The 16579-nt window shown below is 34.3% G+C and overlaps 1 protein-coding gene across 32 annotated transcripts in view; it reads right to left on the bottom strand.

The window, feature by feature from the left end:
- The window catches only part of ZNF644 (zinc finger protein 644), a 100586-nt gene that overhangs the window by 13978 nt on the left and 70029 nt on the right, over positions 1–16579 (bottom strand). For 15 of the 32 annotated variants that reach the window (XM_077987792.1, XM_077987734.1, XM_015144635.3 and 12 more), the window contains 3 exons: positions 9072–12109; positions 8282–8887; positions 6230–6352 (listed from right to left, as the gene is read on the bottom strand). The exons of 7 other annotated variants lie outside the window; for them this stretch is intronic. In XM_077987792.1, coding sequence (XP_077843918.1) covers positions 6230–6352; positions 8282–8887; positions 9072–12109 — 3767 coding nt within the window. Of the gene's footprint in view, positions 1–6229; positions 6353–8281; positions 8888–9071; positions 14700–16579 lie in introns of all 32 variants that reach the window. 10 more of the 32 variants (XM_077987853.1, XM_077987835.1, XM_077987808.1 and 7 more) reach the window with 2 other exon arrangements.

The following is a 16579-nucleotide window of genomic DNA, read 5'->3' as shown; positions in this document are numbered from 1 at the left end:
AGCTCCCCTCAAAAGGAGGCTTAGACTAAAATAATCAACCTGAACACCTACAACACTTAAAGCCAATATGCCATTTAGTTGTATACCATCTTGCACAGTTTCCAAATTTTGATAGTTTTATGTATGTTGTCAACAATCCTTTCCTAAGTTCTCTGACAGTAGAGACACGTCTCGTACTTTTCACATATCCCCCCTCAGTCCAGTCTGGAAGAATTATCAAGGTGTTTGCTTTAAGTAGAAGCAGGTTCGCTCGTTTGGAGTTTAATCTTACTAAGATCAAAATTTTCTACTTACACTCTTTCAAGCTGAATGAACCATTATGAAAGCATGCAATTTTTCAAACATGCAGTACCGTATTATTTTTAAAAGACACTACAGTGACACTCATGAATGACCAAGTAATTTAATGCACATTGGGAAGCTTTCACAATACTACTTTTCCTGTCACATCAGAAAGTGCTCCCACAGCACTTTCCACAACATAAAAATGACTTTTCTAGTGGCTTACAAACCCATTCAGCACCTGACACTGTACTACATGTTCATTAGCACTTGTTACAGTCCTGTGTGGCCAATTATATCATTAAAGCTGAAAACAGACAAAAGAAACCTACTACGATTACACTTAAAAGTAGATGGTATAAAAAATAAAACACTGACTTTTAAAAACTGTTAATATATTGCACTAGTGGCATTGACCTCATCAGAAAAGTCAAATAATTATGATGGATAAGTCATTTGTTGCAGAATAGCAACAACTGGGCTTTACTTCCAAAATGTATCAAGAAAGTGTTCTGGGCTCGGCACAGTGGCTCATGCCTGTAATCCCAGCACTTTGGGAGGCCCAGGCGGGAGGATCACCTGAGGTCAGGAGTTCGAGATCTGCCTGACCAACATGGAGAAACCCCGTCTCTACTAAAAATACAAAATTAGCCAGGCATGGTGGCGTGTGCCTGTAATCCCAGCTACTCATGAGGCTGAGGCAGGAGAATCACTTGAATCTGGGAGGCAGAGGTTGCAGTGAGCCAAGATCACACCATTGCACTCCAGCCTGGGCAACGAGGGTGAAACTCCATCTCTCTCACACACACACACACACAGACACACACACACACACAAGTGTTCTGAAGATAATGAAATGAAGCCCCTCCCAAATATAAAAATATTTTTCTTGCATTAATTTTAAATGAGTAACTAGAAATCTCCAATTACTTTAAGTCCCAGAGGTTAGCATTTGATTTCAAAAGTGATCTAGAGAGAAAAATTTGGATAAAATGCGTATAGAAAATTCACCTGCTGCCACAGAAGAGTTATGACTTCTAAGATACTACTACCATTGGTTCTAGTCAGTACCGACCCCTAAGAGAAAGAGGCAGTTAGGACAGTGACTTCAATGTATGATAGTGACTTCTTAGTGGGCAGCAAATCAATTTACTGGCTCATGACCAGCATTAATTTTTCACAACAAAGAATATACTAAAAAAGAAAATATTGAAGTACATTTAGGTGAGTGAACAAGGAATTGTGTGTTTGTATTAATATAAGTTTGTATATGTGGCCAAGATATAAAATAAAGTCCCATTAAAATGCTGAATGCTACCATCATTGTTTCTTCTTTTCAAAGGATAACAACATGCGATCTACCACAGAGAAGCATTGTGGCATTCACTGACAGATCTACTTCCTTTAACAACATTCTCTCTACTCTGACTGTATTTCCCTTTCCCTACCTGCTGAAATTCACTCTTATTTTGACCTCAAAATATATTTTATTTCCTGATTGCAGATTAGGTTGATAGAATATGCTTTACCTTAATTTTAAATGCTTTATCAATTTTAATAACCAGGATGATTAATTTATCATTCAATCCAGGACACTTATGAGAGTAAAAGAGGCACTAGTACTTAGGTGTGACAAGGCAAACCAGTATGTACAGTCCCTCCATTAATAACTTAATAGAACTATGTTCTTAATATTGCCAGCATAAAAATACATCATTTAATTAAAACATTAGGCACAAAAAGCTAATCAGTAAAATAAAAAGTCCAGAAGTAATTAATATAAGCTACATTATAAAATTTCAATATTTAATGAAAACTATATAGTGTTCTTATTAAACTGTTTAGAAAATTAACCAGAAATAATCTGTGTGAGCATGTAAAACATTAAAGAGAACAAAATCTCAAAAAAAACCTACCATTACTGCATTCTATAAATAACTGGAATAAACTCTTGAGTAAGAAGTCTGCCTTAAATTTACGATATAGGATACAAAATAAACCCTTTGATTCTAGTCTGTTTTGATAAAGATTGATCGGGGAAAGGAAGTAAAACAGCTTCATAAATTATCTACAAGTAAAGACACATAAAAATTATTATTTGAACCTACCCAACAGAAGATAAACTGAGACAGTTCTCAGCAAAACTTTGATCTGTGAAATTATTCTTTTATGACAATTTAACTGTCCTAAGTCTGCCTACCTCTTCCAAATCTCCAATTCTAAACCTTTCCTATTTCCTCCATCGGTTCCTTTTATAAATATCAGGGAAGATGTATTTTAATTTATATTTATGACCCCAGAATTAGTTTTGTTATTATGCAATTCTTATATTTTAAGCATCTTCTGCTCTTATAAAAAAAACAAAAAAGAACTTCTTAGGGCTTCTGATTCCTAGTTCTGTTTCTACTTTCCTTTTATTCTGGCATCTCTCCTTTCTCAATTTTCCACCAGACAAATTGATGATAGCCTTCAGGAGATATGCAAAGGCTATACACAGAAAATTTTTTATCTGAGAATGAATAAGTGCATGTTTCTGGGATGGGGCCCATAGCTTTCATGAAATTCTCAAAGATGTTGGTGACCCCAATAAAGACTGAGAACCATAACATCAGAAGTATTTAGGTCACCAGTAAACAGGTATTTTGGGAAGAATAGCGGTATCCTTTTCAGCGTATTCAGGATACTTGAAGGGATTATAAGTTAGAAGATATATTTTGCTTCCCTCAAAAGGTCACCAGTTCCCACAGAAGAGACCAGGAGCTGGTGGCTTCTAAGAAGGCTTGAAAGTTTATTCTATCACAGGTAACCAAAAGCAGGCCTTTACCATTTAGTCTGGGGGTATCTAAGCTTTGTATTCAAGAGTGCCACACAACTTAAAATCCACATGAATTAAGACTGCTTAAACTAGAAATATACATACTGGACATGGTTAGGAAGGCTTTATTCCCACCTATTTTTCCTTTACATTGTTCCAATTTTGTGATATACTAAGGTAAGATTTTATAAAAATGAATTTGCATTTTATTCATTAAAAGATCATGTATTCTTGAAAAATGATGCCTTTTACTCATATGAATTAACGAATCACTTATAATAACCGAGTGGAACCTTCTAGGGCCATAGGTTATTAGGACTACTGCTTTATAACAGTGATACTGATATGGGGAATAATAGGTATGTGGAGTTTGCAAATATAATACAGAATTCTCTATTTGGAAAATAAAAAAGTTAATAAAGCTTGATAAAAACTTTTCAGTTGGCATGAATAAGCAGCAAAGACATCTGTATAGCTCTACTGATCAAGATTTTTTTTAATGAGGGAAAAATGTTTCAGAATTTCCAAGAAAAAGAAGCATTAGTTTTTAAAGTTTGTCAAAAGTGGCTACTGGGTGTGGAAAATATGACCCTAGGCTTTCTTCAGTTTCTCATTTTCCTTTTCTTTGCCTAGGACTGCCAAACACACGCTTTCTATTTCCTAGTACTTCTAATATTTTGGCTAGTACTTAATCATATTTTTAAAATAACACCCTCTTTTATTCTTGAGGACCTAAATATATTCTCAGTCATCCTACGTTACTTTTCTCTCTGACAATGAAGATTTTTTTTAGATAATCTTCATAAATGCATTCTTGGTAAATGGAAATTTACTACCAGTTATTTATAGGTAATTAATCCTGTGTTTTGCAGAATTTTCAGATGAAGTAAAAGCATTTTTTTAGTGGACTAATAAAATCTGGACTGGAGATATCTTGCCTTATTGGATATCTGCATAATCTGCTTGAATAATCAGAATGGAACACTAAGTCCTCCAAAGTCTAATCTAGGCCTAAGCACTTCTTGGATCTCTGCTCTTTTTAATTAGACTCTTATGTATTCAATCTTCACCAGAGTACTCCCCATTTTAAACCCACCTTCAGGCCGGGTGCGGTGTCTCACGCCTGTAATCCCAGCACTTTGGGAGGCTGAGGCCGGCAGACTGCCTGAGGTCAGGAGTTCGAGACCAGCCTGTCCAACATGGTGAAACCCCATCTCTACTAAAAATACAAAAAAATTAGCTGGGCATGATGGCATGAACCTGTAATCCCAGCTACTAGGGAGGCTGAGGCAGGGGCATTGCTTGAACCAGGGAGGTGGAGGTTGCAGTGAGCCAAGATCGCGCCACTGCACTCCAGCCTGGGTGACAGAGCGAGACTCCATCTCTAAATAAACAAACAAACAAACAAACAAACAAACCCACCCACCTTCGTTTTAGAATTTTCAATTGCTTATTTTTATTTCAATTTCTTATTTTAAAAATAAGAAATTCAAAAATAGGCCGCCTGTATAAGGTAGAAAACAGTGATTAAAAACAAAGATTAGGTAAGATAGCCCTGATCTGAATTACAACCTTGCTACTTATTAACTGTATAAGTTTGAGCAAATTAAGTTCTCTAAGTCCTAGTTTCCTATAAAATGGAAGAGAATTCCAGTACCTACAACTTGTATGGTTGTTGTGAAGATTAAATGTTATACATGTAAATTGCATGGCATAGTGCCTGACACATAGTAAATGTTCAATAAAGGTTAGCAAGTATGGTAACTAATGATTTCCCACTTGTACAGTCTCTTATTTTCATTGTCCCCCACCTCTAATGTCTGCAATCACTTGCCAAGCCTGATAAAGGTGATAAAGGTATATAAAAATTATAATCTCAGAGTAGGAGGCCTAATCCAGTAGACTAAAACTCACCCCGCTCCTCTCTTTTTAATATAAACCGTCAACATTCATCCCTGGTCATTTGTATATCAAGTTAAGGAAGAATGCAAAGAAGCAGAAGACACTAGTATAAATATAAGTGGTTTTTTGAAAGCAAGAACATATTGGATGTAAGTTATAGGACACAAGGAAGAACAAAAAAGCTGGGCAAACAACTAGAAGAAAGCAGGAGGCAGTGATCTAAAAAAGAGCAAGAGAAATAAAAAGATTGGAAAGAATTTTAGGCAAAAGAATTTATGTAGATCTATGTCAAAAAGAGGGTATATTTTAAGATGTGAAGGAAATGAGATTTGCTGAAGCAGGGTAGCTTAAAAGACTACAAATGAAAAGTGCAAAGCATCTTGTAGGTTATAAGAAGCATATTACATAGAAGTAAGCTAATCAAATTTTCACAGATGAGCAGTATTAAGAGGTATCTGCAAGGTTAGGCTAACCAACCAAAAATAACACAGAAATGTGCATGTTAACACTTATGTGCATAGCTAAGTTTATTAATCCTTAATATATTTAAGAAGTATTAAAAGAAAAATCTATTCACTTGTCAACACAAGCCATTATTAAGGCTCACCCCTTCAAAGATCTAATCTATAGACTAATGAAAATTCATTAGTTTGCTTAGTTTACTAACCAAGTCTACATTTTGAAATATCTCTATAATTTCCTTTGCTAAAAGGATTTCCCCAAGCTAGAACTACAATATTTTTATGCTATGTTGCCCAGGCTGGAGTGCAGTGACTATTCACAGGCACAATCATTACACATTATAGCCTCTAACTCTTGAGCTCAAGTGATCCTCCTGCCAGCCTCATGAGTAGCTGGGACTATAGGGGCACACCACTGTGCCTGACTAGAACTATAAAGAGAGGTGTTTTACTGGAATCTAAAATAAATTTAAAAATCAAAAATAGTATTCTAAAAAAGAAATGGGATTAAGGTAGACTCAAAAGTTCCACACCTCTTGGGTTAATGTTTTTTCCCCAAATTAAGTCAATAAGAGCCAAAAGAAAAAGATTAACTAGCTTAGAATTATATCTAACAGTTTACAAGCTGCTGAAATTTAATGTGTATTCAGACTCAACTGCAGCTTACTAAAGAAAGCTATAAATATGATCTGAATTAACACCAGTCTGGTGGGAAAAAAAAAAGTGTATTGTATCAAACAGACTTGCTGTGATATCTGTTCAAACATACCTGTACCAGTCAAAAGTCCAGCACTCTTCTTTCGTGCATAAGCGCGTAAGTGGTTGGACAGGCTAACAGCACTTGTAAACGTCGTATTGCAATGCACACATGTTCTAAGCTTCACAGGCATACCTATCATTCAAAAGAAAACTATAATCCAGTTCTCACTTCAAAAAGTGAAATTTTCTTAGCTTAAAGAGTGTAGAAAAGCACCACAATAAAGATGGTTTTCAAAACGTTCAATGAAATAGGTTAACTTAAAATAAGGAGGGGAAATTAAGTTAACTATTATTAGTTTGTAGTTAGTGTTTAGAGCCAACTCATGCTCTTTGGAAAGGTAGAAGAGGAGTGACTTGAACCTTTGAGCTCCTCTGGATATAACACCTATTATCACTTTCTTGCAGATTTCTGTGTTACGCAGATTATTTCTTAAACCTACTAATATACAATCCTGTGATTTGAACACCACGGTTCTGTTGAGAAGTTTCAAAGCTTACAACATTACCAATAAAAAGAATTTAAAAGTCTAGTTGACAAAGTGGTAATTAAAGTGTTTTACCCACAAAACCGTAAAAGTCTCAGTACTAAATTAGGCTTTCTGATGAAGGCTGGGAGAAAAGGTGGTAAAACACACCACTGAACAGCTGTTAGACACAACATTTTATTCAGGGTATTTTATGTTCATTACTCTGAATGCGCAATCAATAATGAAAGTCAATGATTTAAAGTTTGTTGCTAAAATCTTTGTGCTAAATAAATGATCAACAAGCTAACATCTTAGTCATCACAGAAAAAACATGTTCAAACAATAAGAAACTCCTAACTTCTCAGACAATCCTCACTCCCCCAACACATTTCAATCGGTTTCTTCAGCATTACTGTGATAGCCACAAATACATTTTCCATCTCTGAAGTATACTACCCCTTGTTCAACACAGCTAACACATCTTATCCTTCTGAAAAAATATTGAAAGCTACTGACTTTCAGAGACTCTTTATTAGAAAGAAAAAGCCATATTAAACAGAAGCTCATACAAGATAAATTGTTTTCCAGACCACTTACAACACAAAGTCATCTTTCCTTAAATCAAAATTGCATTACAACTATTTGGGATATCACAATGTTTGCCCCAAAGCAAATAAACAACATTACTTTACAGTAACGTTACTTGTTATTAATCCATTAACTATTACCTCCGACACATTCAACTTACAGCTCTAATCATGAGACCATTTACATAAACCTTCAACATTATTAACCTTCAAAAAGAAATCTAGAAAAGACACTTAAAATTTTTCTAGTCTAAAAGTATAAACCAGACTTGGCAATACTGAATAAAGTTTGGCTACTTTATCTGCCACATTATTTGCCAATACATACAAAATATTCCTTTCAAAAGGAAAAACTATTGGTGCACAAGCACTAAGCTAAATCATCTGTTCTGTTCCATTACAGCACCATCTTAAAACCTAAAACCCCAAACAAATATGTTTTATGTTCACACCTGTTCTCCAAAACCAAACTATCCCGCAATACAATGAGGAATTGGAGACGGAGATGTTTCTTTGGGTTAATCACAAAGACACCAAACCATTTAGCTTTAAGAGTCTTTTTTGTTTTACCTACGCAGTGGAAAACCCAACAGCTAAATCTTGAAAACATGATCACCTTGGAGAACTCGCAAAAATATGACAGAGGTATGCCTTTTCAATAATGCTATGCTTTTGAACATTATCCACAACCATCCTCCAGCCACAGCAAGTTTTATTTTCACAGATCAGCTTTTTGTTTGTTTTTTTGTGTGTGTGTGGTTTTCTTCTGCTTTTGTTCTCACCTTACATTCAGACCAAGAAAAGAGGCACAGAGAACTCAGTGCTAATGAGCATCAATTGATGAGTTATACAGAAATGACAGTAGAATAACCAATCTGTGCTCTGTAAAAAAAAAGCAGCTTAAACAAGAAGACTGTGAGAAAGTATTTTCCGCATAGATTCCATTAAAGAAGGCATAATTGAACTGCATTTAAATTGTGTATAGGATAGTCATAAATGTCCTCTTACCTGAGTGCATAGTCAAGTCCATTTTTTGTGGCTGATACATCAACGGACTATCCTCATTTAATGGAAGAACACATTTCTGAACGAATCTCTTTCTTGCTGTCTGATTATGGATCTTTTGCGGAGAAATAGCAGAATTCCTTTCTTCTCCCATCCTTTTATTTTTAAGAAGTTCTATGAGTGTAAGAGATTGATTCTTTTTTCCACTGGGCAGTTCAGGTTTTGTTTCATCATATTCATTTAAGAAATTCAGCCCTTCTTCTTCTGATGCAGACACTGACAGAGCTTCAGTCTTTAGGCCATTACGGTATGCTTCAAGAGGTATAACATTTTGAGATATAAAGTCATCATTTGATGCAAGTTTTTGAGCTACAAATGGTCTGGGAATAATACGACGACTGTTCAAAGCCTTTAAGATTTTTTCATATTTTTCTTCATTTTGCATCATCTCATTCAGAACACAGATTGGAGATTTGTGAGCATCCCATTTGGTCTTTCCAAGTCTTTTCAAGTGGCCTCTAACATGATTTGATAATCCAATTTTAGTATCAAACCAACCACCACAGAGCTGACAAGTGTGTTCAGAAGTGGTTTCAGACTTCTCTATAGCTAAAAAAAAAATTTTTAAGAGTAATATCAGACTTTCTTATATAAACTGACCACCCTAAAATGAGTTAATTCTGAAACATAAAATTATATGATTCTAATGGAGACCAAATTCAAACAGAACTTTTAAATCCTCAGAATTAGAACACAGACCTATTAGCCCAAATTATTCCCATGGAGAACTTACCTTTTCTAACTCGTTTAACAGGTGTTCCTGTGCCAGTTCTTTTGAAATGCTGCATTTTGTCACTTGTGGCTATTTGTTCTGGTGATACAACGTGACGGGCTTCATAGCTTAATCCTGCTCTGTGAAGATGCCCCCGGACATGATTTGATAACCCAACACCTGTTTCAAATGTTGCTGGGCAGTAAGGACATGATTTCTTCTCAAGAGACAAATCAGTCCAATGAAAAACAGAACTATGCTTTGACAATGAAGCATCTGCAGTTTCTAAATGCTGAGGATCATGTATCTCATGCAAAAAGTTGTTACTTCCAGCATCTTCATAGTATTCAAAATAAAAGCCATCATTTTGGTCATAACTAAGAGTAGCATTTTCTCCAGGCTCCTGACCTTCCACTTTGCTCTTAAATAAAGGGAATAAATTTACATGTTCTTGATTAATATCACTATAGGTTTCATCTTCTGTGGCCTGTGTAGTGTAGTCTCCTAACTCAACATTATCCCAGGAACTTTCATCTTCTGTTTCATAACTATCTTTCTTTTCAGCAGAATTAAGTTTTTGCAAAACGACAACAGTCATTTTATGCAAAAAATCTGGATAGCTATCCAAGTCTTCCCCTCCAACAGAACTTTCCTTCTTAGATTCCTTAACTACTCTCTTTACAGCTACACGTCTGTGATCTTTGAAGCTTTCAGGTCTTTTGGTGTCAGGCTTATGAGGGTCTGAAATAAAACTGTTGTGAGAATTACTTGATGATGAAAACAGGTGTAAAGAATTTAATGAACTAGCTTCTTCTTTTTTGAAATGCACAGGATATGATTCACCTGATTTTTTTATCATCCTATAGTTTTCATATTTGTGTCTATACAAATAGTTGCTATTTGCCTTGGCATTAGACTTTTCTTTTGCTGTTTGATGAAAATACTTAGGTTTTTGGTCAATGCTGCTTTTAACTGTAACATTCTTATGAGGAGAGCTGTTTTGATTGCAAGTGTTTACGCCTGATTGGGCAATGCTTTTCCGAGCTTTCTGTACTCTGTGTGGCCGCTTATGGATTTTTGAAAAACTACTTGATTGTGAGGTTGATCCAAATGTTCGCTTCACATCTTGTTTTAAAGCAGAGTTCTTTGGAAACGTGGTTGACTGTTGTTTAGTTAATGGTTTAGTGCTATCACTATCTACAGGTTCTTCAAGGATGTCATTTTTTCTTTTATCAAGTCCAAGAGGACTACCAAATGAATCAACACATGATGATGAATGCAAGTACTCCATGTGCTTTTTTAAAACACTTTTGGCTGAAGTAGTAAAAGGACACATCTTACATACGTAGGTAGCTGATTTTTTGGATGATCCTACTACGGAGTCTTTCATGAAAGTCTTTTTTTGTGTTTTTCTCTGGGCTATATCAGAAGTGACCAACGGGCATTTTACCACTGCCCCATGTGCAATGCCTCGATGGCATTCTAATTCATTTTCTGTCACTGCCATGAAGTTACACTCTTCACAGCAGTAGTACCTTTTATCTTTTTCATGGGTTTTAGCATGTTGCACAAATGTTTTAGGGCAATTGGTACCAAACACACACTGAGGACACTGTAATCGTGCGCTTCTTCCTTCATCCTGAAGTTCTTTCAATTCACGAATTTCCTCCATCAACTTCTGTCTTCTCTCCTGGTGAATAATCATATGTTTTAGAAGTGAATTGCGATCTCGAAATGTCCGTCCACATTCTCTACAAGCATATGGCCTTGGGACATTAAGATGGCGAAAGTGACTATTCCCATCTAAATGATACATCATATGCCTGTGGAGGTGCTTCTTCTCCCTAAAATTCACATTGCACTTTGTACAGGGGTAGAATGATGGCTCTTCGGTACTGAAAGTAGCAGGTGACTCAGAATCACTCTCTTCACATTTCTTTTTTAAGGTATTTGAAAGAAAAGTGCTAGTATGAACAGGTGAACTCTCTTCTCCACACTTATCTGGGTTATAAATTAGATGTTGGAAGGCATCCACAGATTCTAAGTCTTCATCAGTCGATTCAGGCTTCACTTTTGATAAAGCATATTTCTGTGGGTCTACTGCTTGTAGCTCTTCATTTTGTTCTAGAAAGTCTACTTCTTGCATTTTTGATTTATTGGGTACACAATTAGAATCACTAAAGCAATCCTCAGTATAACGAGTTATCTTGCTTACATCCATTTTTCGCTTTCTTTTTTTTTCTAGACCTACTTTAGAATGAGGTGGAGCTTTGTCTACTGTTTCCTCATTAGTCATAAGAAACTGAATGAACTCTTTTTGGGGATCCCAGTTTGTATCATTTTCTGATCTAAATCCATCTGTACCTGAGGAAATTCCTGTTACTGTATTGACACAATCATCTTTTACCAATAAATCTTCACCATCCTCACCCACCTCTACTTGATTTATTAAAGTGCCATCTGACTTTATATTACTCCCTACTGAATTCTGAATGTCACAACCAACTGAAGCAGAGGTAGGTAGTTTTTTATTGGAATGGGTGGGATTCTTAGCATGTGCTACATCTGATAACAAAAATAAAACTTGGTGTTGACTTGCTTTCTGTGGTGTAGACAGCTGAAGATCAGCTGCTACCTTCAAAGTTGAACAAGATTCTGTTGTTGGCTGATCCACAGGCTGCCCAGTGGTTAATGAAACACTGCCTTTATTCATATTGGAAGTCTTAGTTAAGGAGGAGTGTGAAACTGGTCCATTAACAGCAGCTCCTTTAGGTAAGATAAAGTTTTCACTAGAAACAGTAGGAGCACCAGCATGTATAAATAGACTAGACTGGCCTCCGCTTAAGGCGTTTTCAGATTTGTCCTTTGACAGTTCTTCAGGCAGAGTCAATGTATTATTTTTCTGAAATGATGTCTGACAATCTTTTGGTTTATGAACTCCACTCTCCTTGTCTGAGATAAAATTGTTGTCATCTAGGAGTTCTTCTTTAGCACCAGTAATATCGGTGTTTATCTTCAAATCATCCATATTGTTGGCAAGCCCATTTAACACATTTAGTCTAGAAAATGGAAAAAAAAAATTTAGATTTGCATGAAAGAAAAAATACTATTAGAATGTATGGAGAGTTGAAAGTACATATTTTTATTAGTTTAATTTTCTACTCTTTATATTGACATTCTAATAATTTTCCAAGAATGAAAGAACACAAACATATTGAAATATTTAAAAAGCACCTCAAAGGTTAATATTGTTCTTCATGCTAGGCAACAACAACAATCCAATACGTCATATATACAAAATGTCTAGAGAAAAGCAACATACACAAACATACTAGGGAAAAGCAGCATACACAAAGATACACATATACACACAGACACAAAAACAATGTAAATATGCTACAGACTGAAAAAATTTTAAACCACATGTAGAGATTGCTAATACAAAGAAAATTCTTTCACTTAAGTAGGTTTATCAGAGGCAGTCACTCTATTCGAGAGAATAATATAAATTATCAAATACTGCAGAGAAATGAAAGATTTGTCACTTATAAGTTCATTCCTGAAGGAAGGTAACAAAACGCCATTCAGTAAAAAACTTTATTTGAATGAACATATTTGCTATCAACATCAATGTTTTATTGTTAAAATGCTTTATTCATAGTTTTGTTCATTCCTTATTCAAATTAACCTTAACTATAATTTTAACTTTACTAAAGTTAACTAAATTTTAGTAAAGTGAATTTCAACTTCACTAAAGTTAAAATTAATGAAGTTTCATGTCAAACTTTCATATGTGGGGCCCCAAATTCCAGGCATTCTTTAAAAGCAGTTATCCCATTTTTGATCTGGTGGTCTAGTGCAACGGCCTAACACATTTTACAATAAAATAGCATAAACATATGTTTTAAATTTATTTCACATAAAATGTAGATAAAACTTTTCTAGGCATTTTTGATAAGTTATTTAATCATTATGAGAAAAAAGTACAATATTTTTAAAGCAAATAGTATTTCTGAATGTTTGGGGTCCATTCATATGATGACTTTATGTAATGACTACCCTTACTATGAAAAGTTCCCTTGCAACCTGTTCTTTTCCTGCTCTTAGAGGACTGGGAATGTAATCTAGTCACTATCGTATCTCTAGAACCTAGTACATCACTTGGCATTGCTCAGGCAATATTTGTTGAATAAAAGACTGAGTAAGTATTGGATTAATAAAAACACAATTTCAAAATCAAAGTACAAGTTCCTAAAGTGTAAGAAGAAAAACAGTTTTGTTCCTATGAAATTTGGATACCCCATTCAAATACAAGTTCCATCAGGTTCTGATTTATTAATGCAGTAATTATAATAAGGTCTTCAAATATCCAATAATTCTCATGTACAATTTAAAGAACCTGCTATTTGGCAACCCCAGGTATTAACTAATTGAAGTATTGGCATAAGCTTCCATATTTCTTCTCCTTTTTTGCAGTTATTATCCAAATATTTACTAAGCACTTAGTTGTGCCATGCATTGATCCCGTATTCCAGAAATAACGGTAAACAAGACAAGTTAGTTTCCTGCTCTTAGATAAAGAACGAAGCCTGTATATTTTTCTTTTGTAGTATTTTTAATTTGCATAACAAGTAATATTATTTTAGGGCAACAGGACCTCACAATCTAACATTTACAAATCAAAACATGTTCAATAAAGTTCAATATTTTTACTATCCTTTTAAGGGTACCAATTTCATGCTTTGTAAAACATTAAATCTAATTCAAGAATAATAAAATTGTTCTTACCTTTTTTGTATTTTATAACTTAGAACAAGCATTTATAATCTTATTCTTTCCATAAAATGTTATTTAATACAAAAAATATCTATTACCAGTATCTTTGACATTGTTATTTATACCAACAATTATTTTTTCCACCCCTCATAGGTTTTAGAATTCTGTTCTGAGATTGGCAAACTTCTGGTATGGTGGTAATAAAAATAGACTTCCAATAAGATCACATTCAATGATATCACTCCAAAATGGTGCTAATGCATCACCCAGCAGGAGTCTCTACATCACACACACAGAAGTTAAAAATGGGCAGCACATAAACATGTGTTAGGAAAGGGTGTGCAAATGTCAAGGGAAAGAAAAGCAAGCCTTAATGCTACACTTATTATTCATTCCTGATATTTCTCATTAAATTAGGTAGAAAATATAAAATGCTTCAATAGCAACAATCTCATAAATCTGAAATGAACGACAAAAAACTGGCTTGAAAGACAGTTACTTTCCTTTATGTTCCCACTTATTATAATCACAGAGGTGGACAAATATATGCTCAGTCAATTTGAAAGCCTATATTAGTTTTTCTCAACAGGAAGCAATGTTGCTAACGAAGTGGTAAATTCAGTGTTAATGAGTGGCTTCACTGTTACCACCTCAGAGGTAAAACCTTCCATGTTCTATGTCCCACCCATCTGTTCTGGTGTTAGAGGTTTAGAGATGGAACAGACGCTTCCCATTTAAAGCAACTTCATTGGTACCCCCTGAACAGCAGGGTGACAAACTATGAGAACATCATGTCAGCTTGGAGACTGCATCCTCATTACCAGAATGGCTTTATAAGAGCTTTTCATAAGTTCACATTCTGAAGATATCAACCTGTTTTGTTCAAAAACATAGAAAAAATATATGTGCATAAATGATTTTATCTACAAAACACATCTAGCAAAAAAAATCCGATTAAATATATTAAAATATAAAATGAAGACTTTAACAATTAAAGTTTTCCTTCACATCCACATGACATGGCTTACTTACCCCCAAATTAATAATTATCTCTACTCAAAAATAAAAGACATTACCTTCTGCATCAGTTTGAAAATATGTTACAAAAGTTGACTAAGTAAGGAAGTTTTCTAGGTCACTCGGTAATTCTGATTAGATACAACCTTCCTGTCGTCAAATCTATACTGTCCACTTTTTGTTCATGAGTAATTCTTTACTCAGAGAAAATTAGCTTAATTTTGTTCTTTTATGTACATTATTAACTGTATTTACTATAAGTAGATTAACATTTTGTGGGTACTTATTTTAGAAACAATTAAAATATTCAGAATATATTCTAATTATACAATGCTCCAAATACACTCCTTATTAATAACAGTACTCAATACTCATAGCTGTTGTCCTGAGATACCACGCAGAACAATGGATCGTCAAAATCTGTTGCACTGAATAATGGATACAGAATTTTAACACCATCAAAAATTATTTTACTACATTCATGTTGGGTTATGAGGCATCTAGGCAAGAAACTATTTGATCTGAGTTAATTTTACACCATCTCAAATAGTTTTTCAACTACCTTTGTATAGTCAAATGTATATATAACAGAGACATCAATACCAGTTTAGGTTACTATAACAAAGTAGGAACATATTTGAAGGTGGGCATTATTCACTAAGTTTAAAAAACAGAAGCTAATAAATTAAGATAGATAAACTGTTGGACTCCTTAAATTTCAATTCAATGAATTCAATGAATTAGCTATATCAATTAAGATTTTAAAACAATGTTTAGACACCATTACTAAAGCTTCCCCAGATAATCATATAATCATAAAATTTTTCATTTAACTGAATTTTAAAATGTTCTTTAAAAAAATTCAGACACCTTTTTAAAAAGCTGCAAACAGAACTTTAAATCTACATAAAATATATTTCAATTGCTGGAAAATCATAATGAGTTTTACAGCTATAACTGCCTCTAGTTATATACTGTGAGCATTAAAAAATTGTACAAAGGTCAGATCTGTCTTCAAGATGACAGATCATCACTTATATGCCTCAAGCTAGACTTATTGTCTCAGAAATCTCAAACATCAGTATTTTTGCAAACTATCAGCACTTGCTATAACACCCTCACTACACTACATCTTGAGGTTACTACAGAAGAAATGAGGTGATAATTGCATATTAACATAATTATTCTGTAATCCCTCTGAGCAAGCTTCCTAGGTCACTCAGTAATTCAGATTAGATACAACCTTTCTGTCATCAAATCTATGCTGTCCACTTTCTGTTCACGAATAATTCTTTTGTGATAGAAAATTAGCTTAATTCCATTCTTTTATGTACATTATTAATTGTATTTATTGCAAGTAGGTTAACATTTTGTGGGTACTTAACTACATAATGCCAACCTTTGCTGTGTCGTATAATTTCGTGCAAAAATATAGTACAATTTGCCCTCATTGTATATTAGTTCATTAACTGCTATATTACACTGCTATAAATAAATTATAATGCTGCCCACTAGCTGAGTTATAGTTAGGATCTGTCAGGTTTTCACAAATTCTATGTTCATTTAAATTATCCTTGCAAACACATGACAACTTCAGTTAGTAATGTATGAGACTGGGTCAAGAAGAGAATACCATTCACAAGTGTCAAACTACAAAACGAATCTTAATTAACTGAAATATTACATTTAAAATTATTGCAGCATTTAAACCTATATATACCATACACAATGTACAA

The sequence above is a fragment of the Macaca mulatta genome, chromosome 1 (genome assembly GCF_049350105.2).
Source record: "Macaca mulatta isolate MMU2019108-1 chromosome 1, T2T-MMU8v2.0, whole genome shotgun sequence".
NCBI classification, from domain to species: domain Eukaryota; kingdom Metazoa; phylum Chordata; class Mammalia; order Primates; family Cercopithecidae; genus Macaca; species Macaca mulatta.
This window is presented reverse-complemented; position numbering and strand designations above follow the sequence as displayed.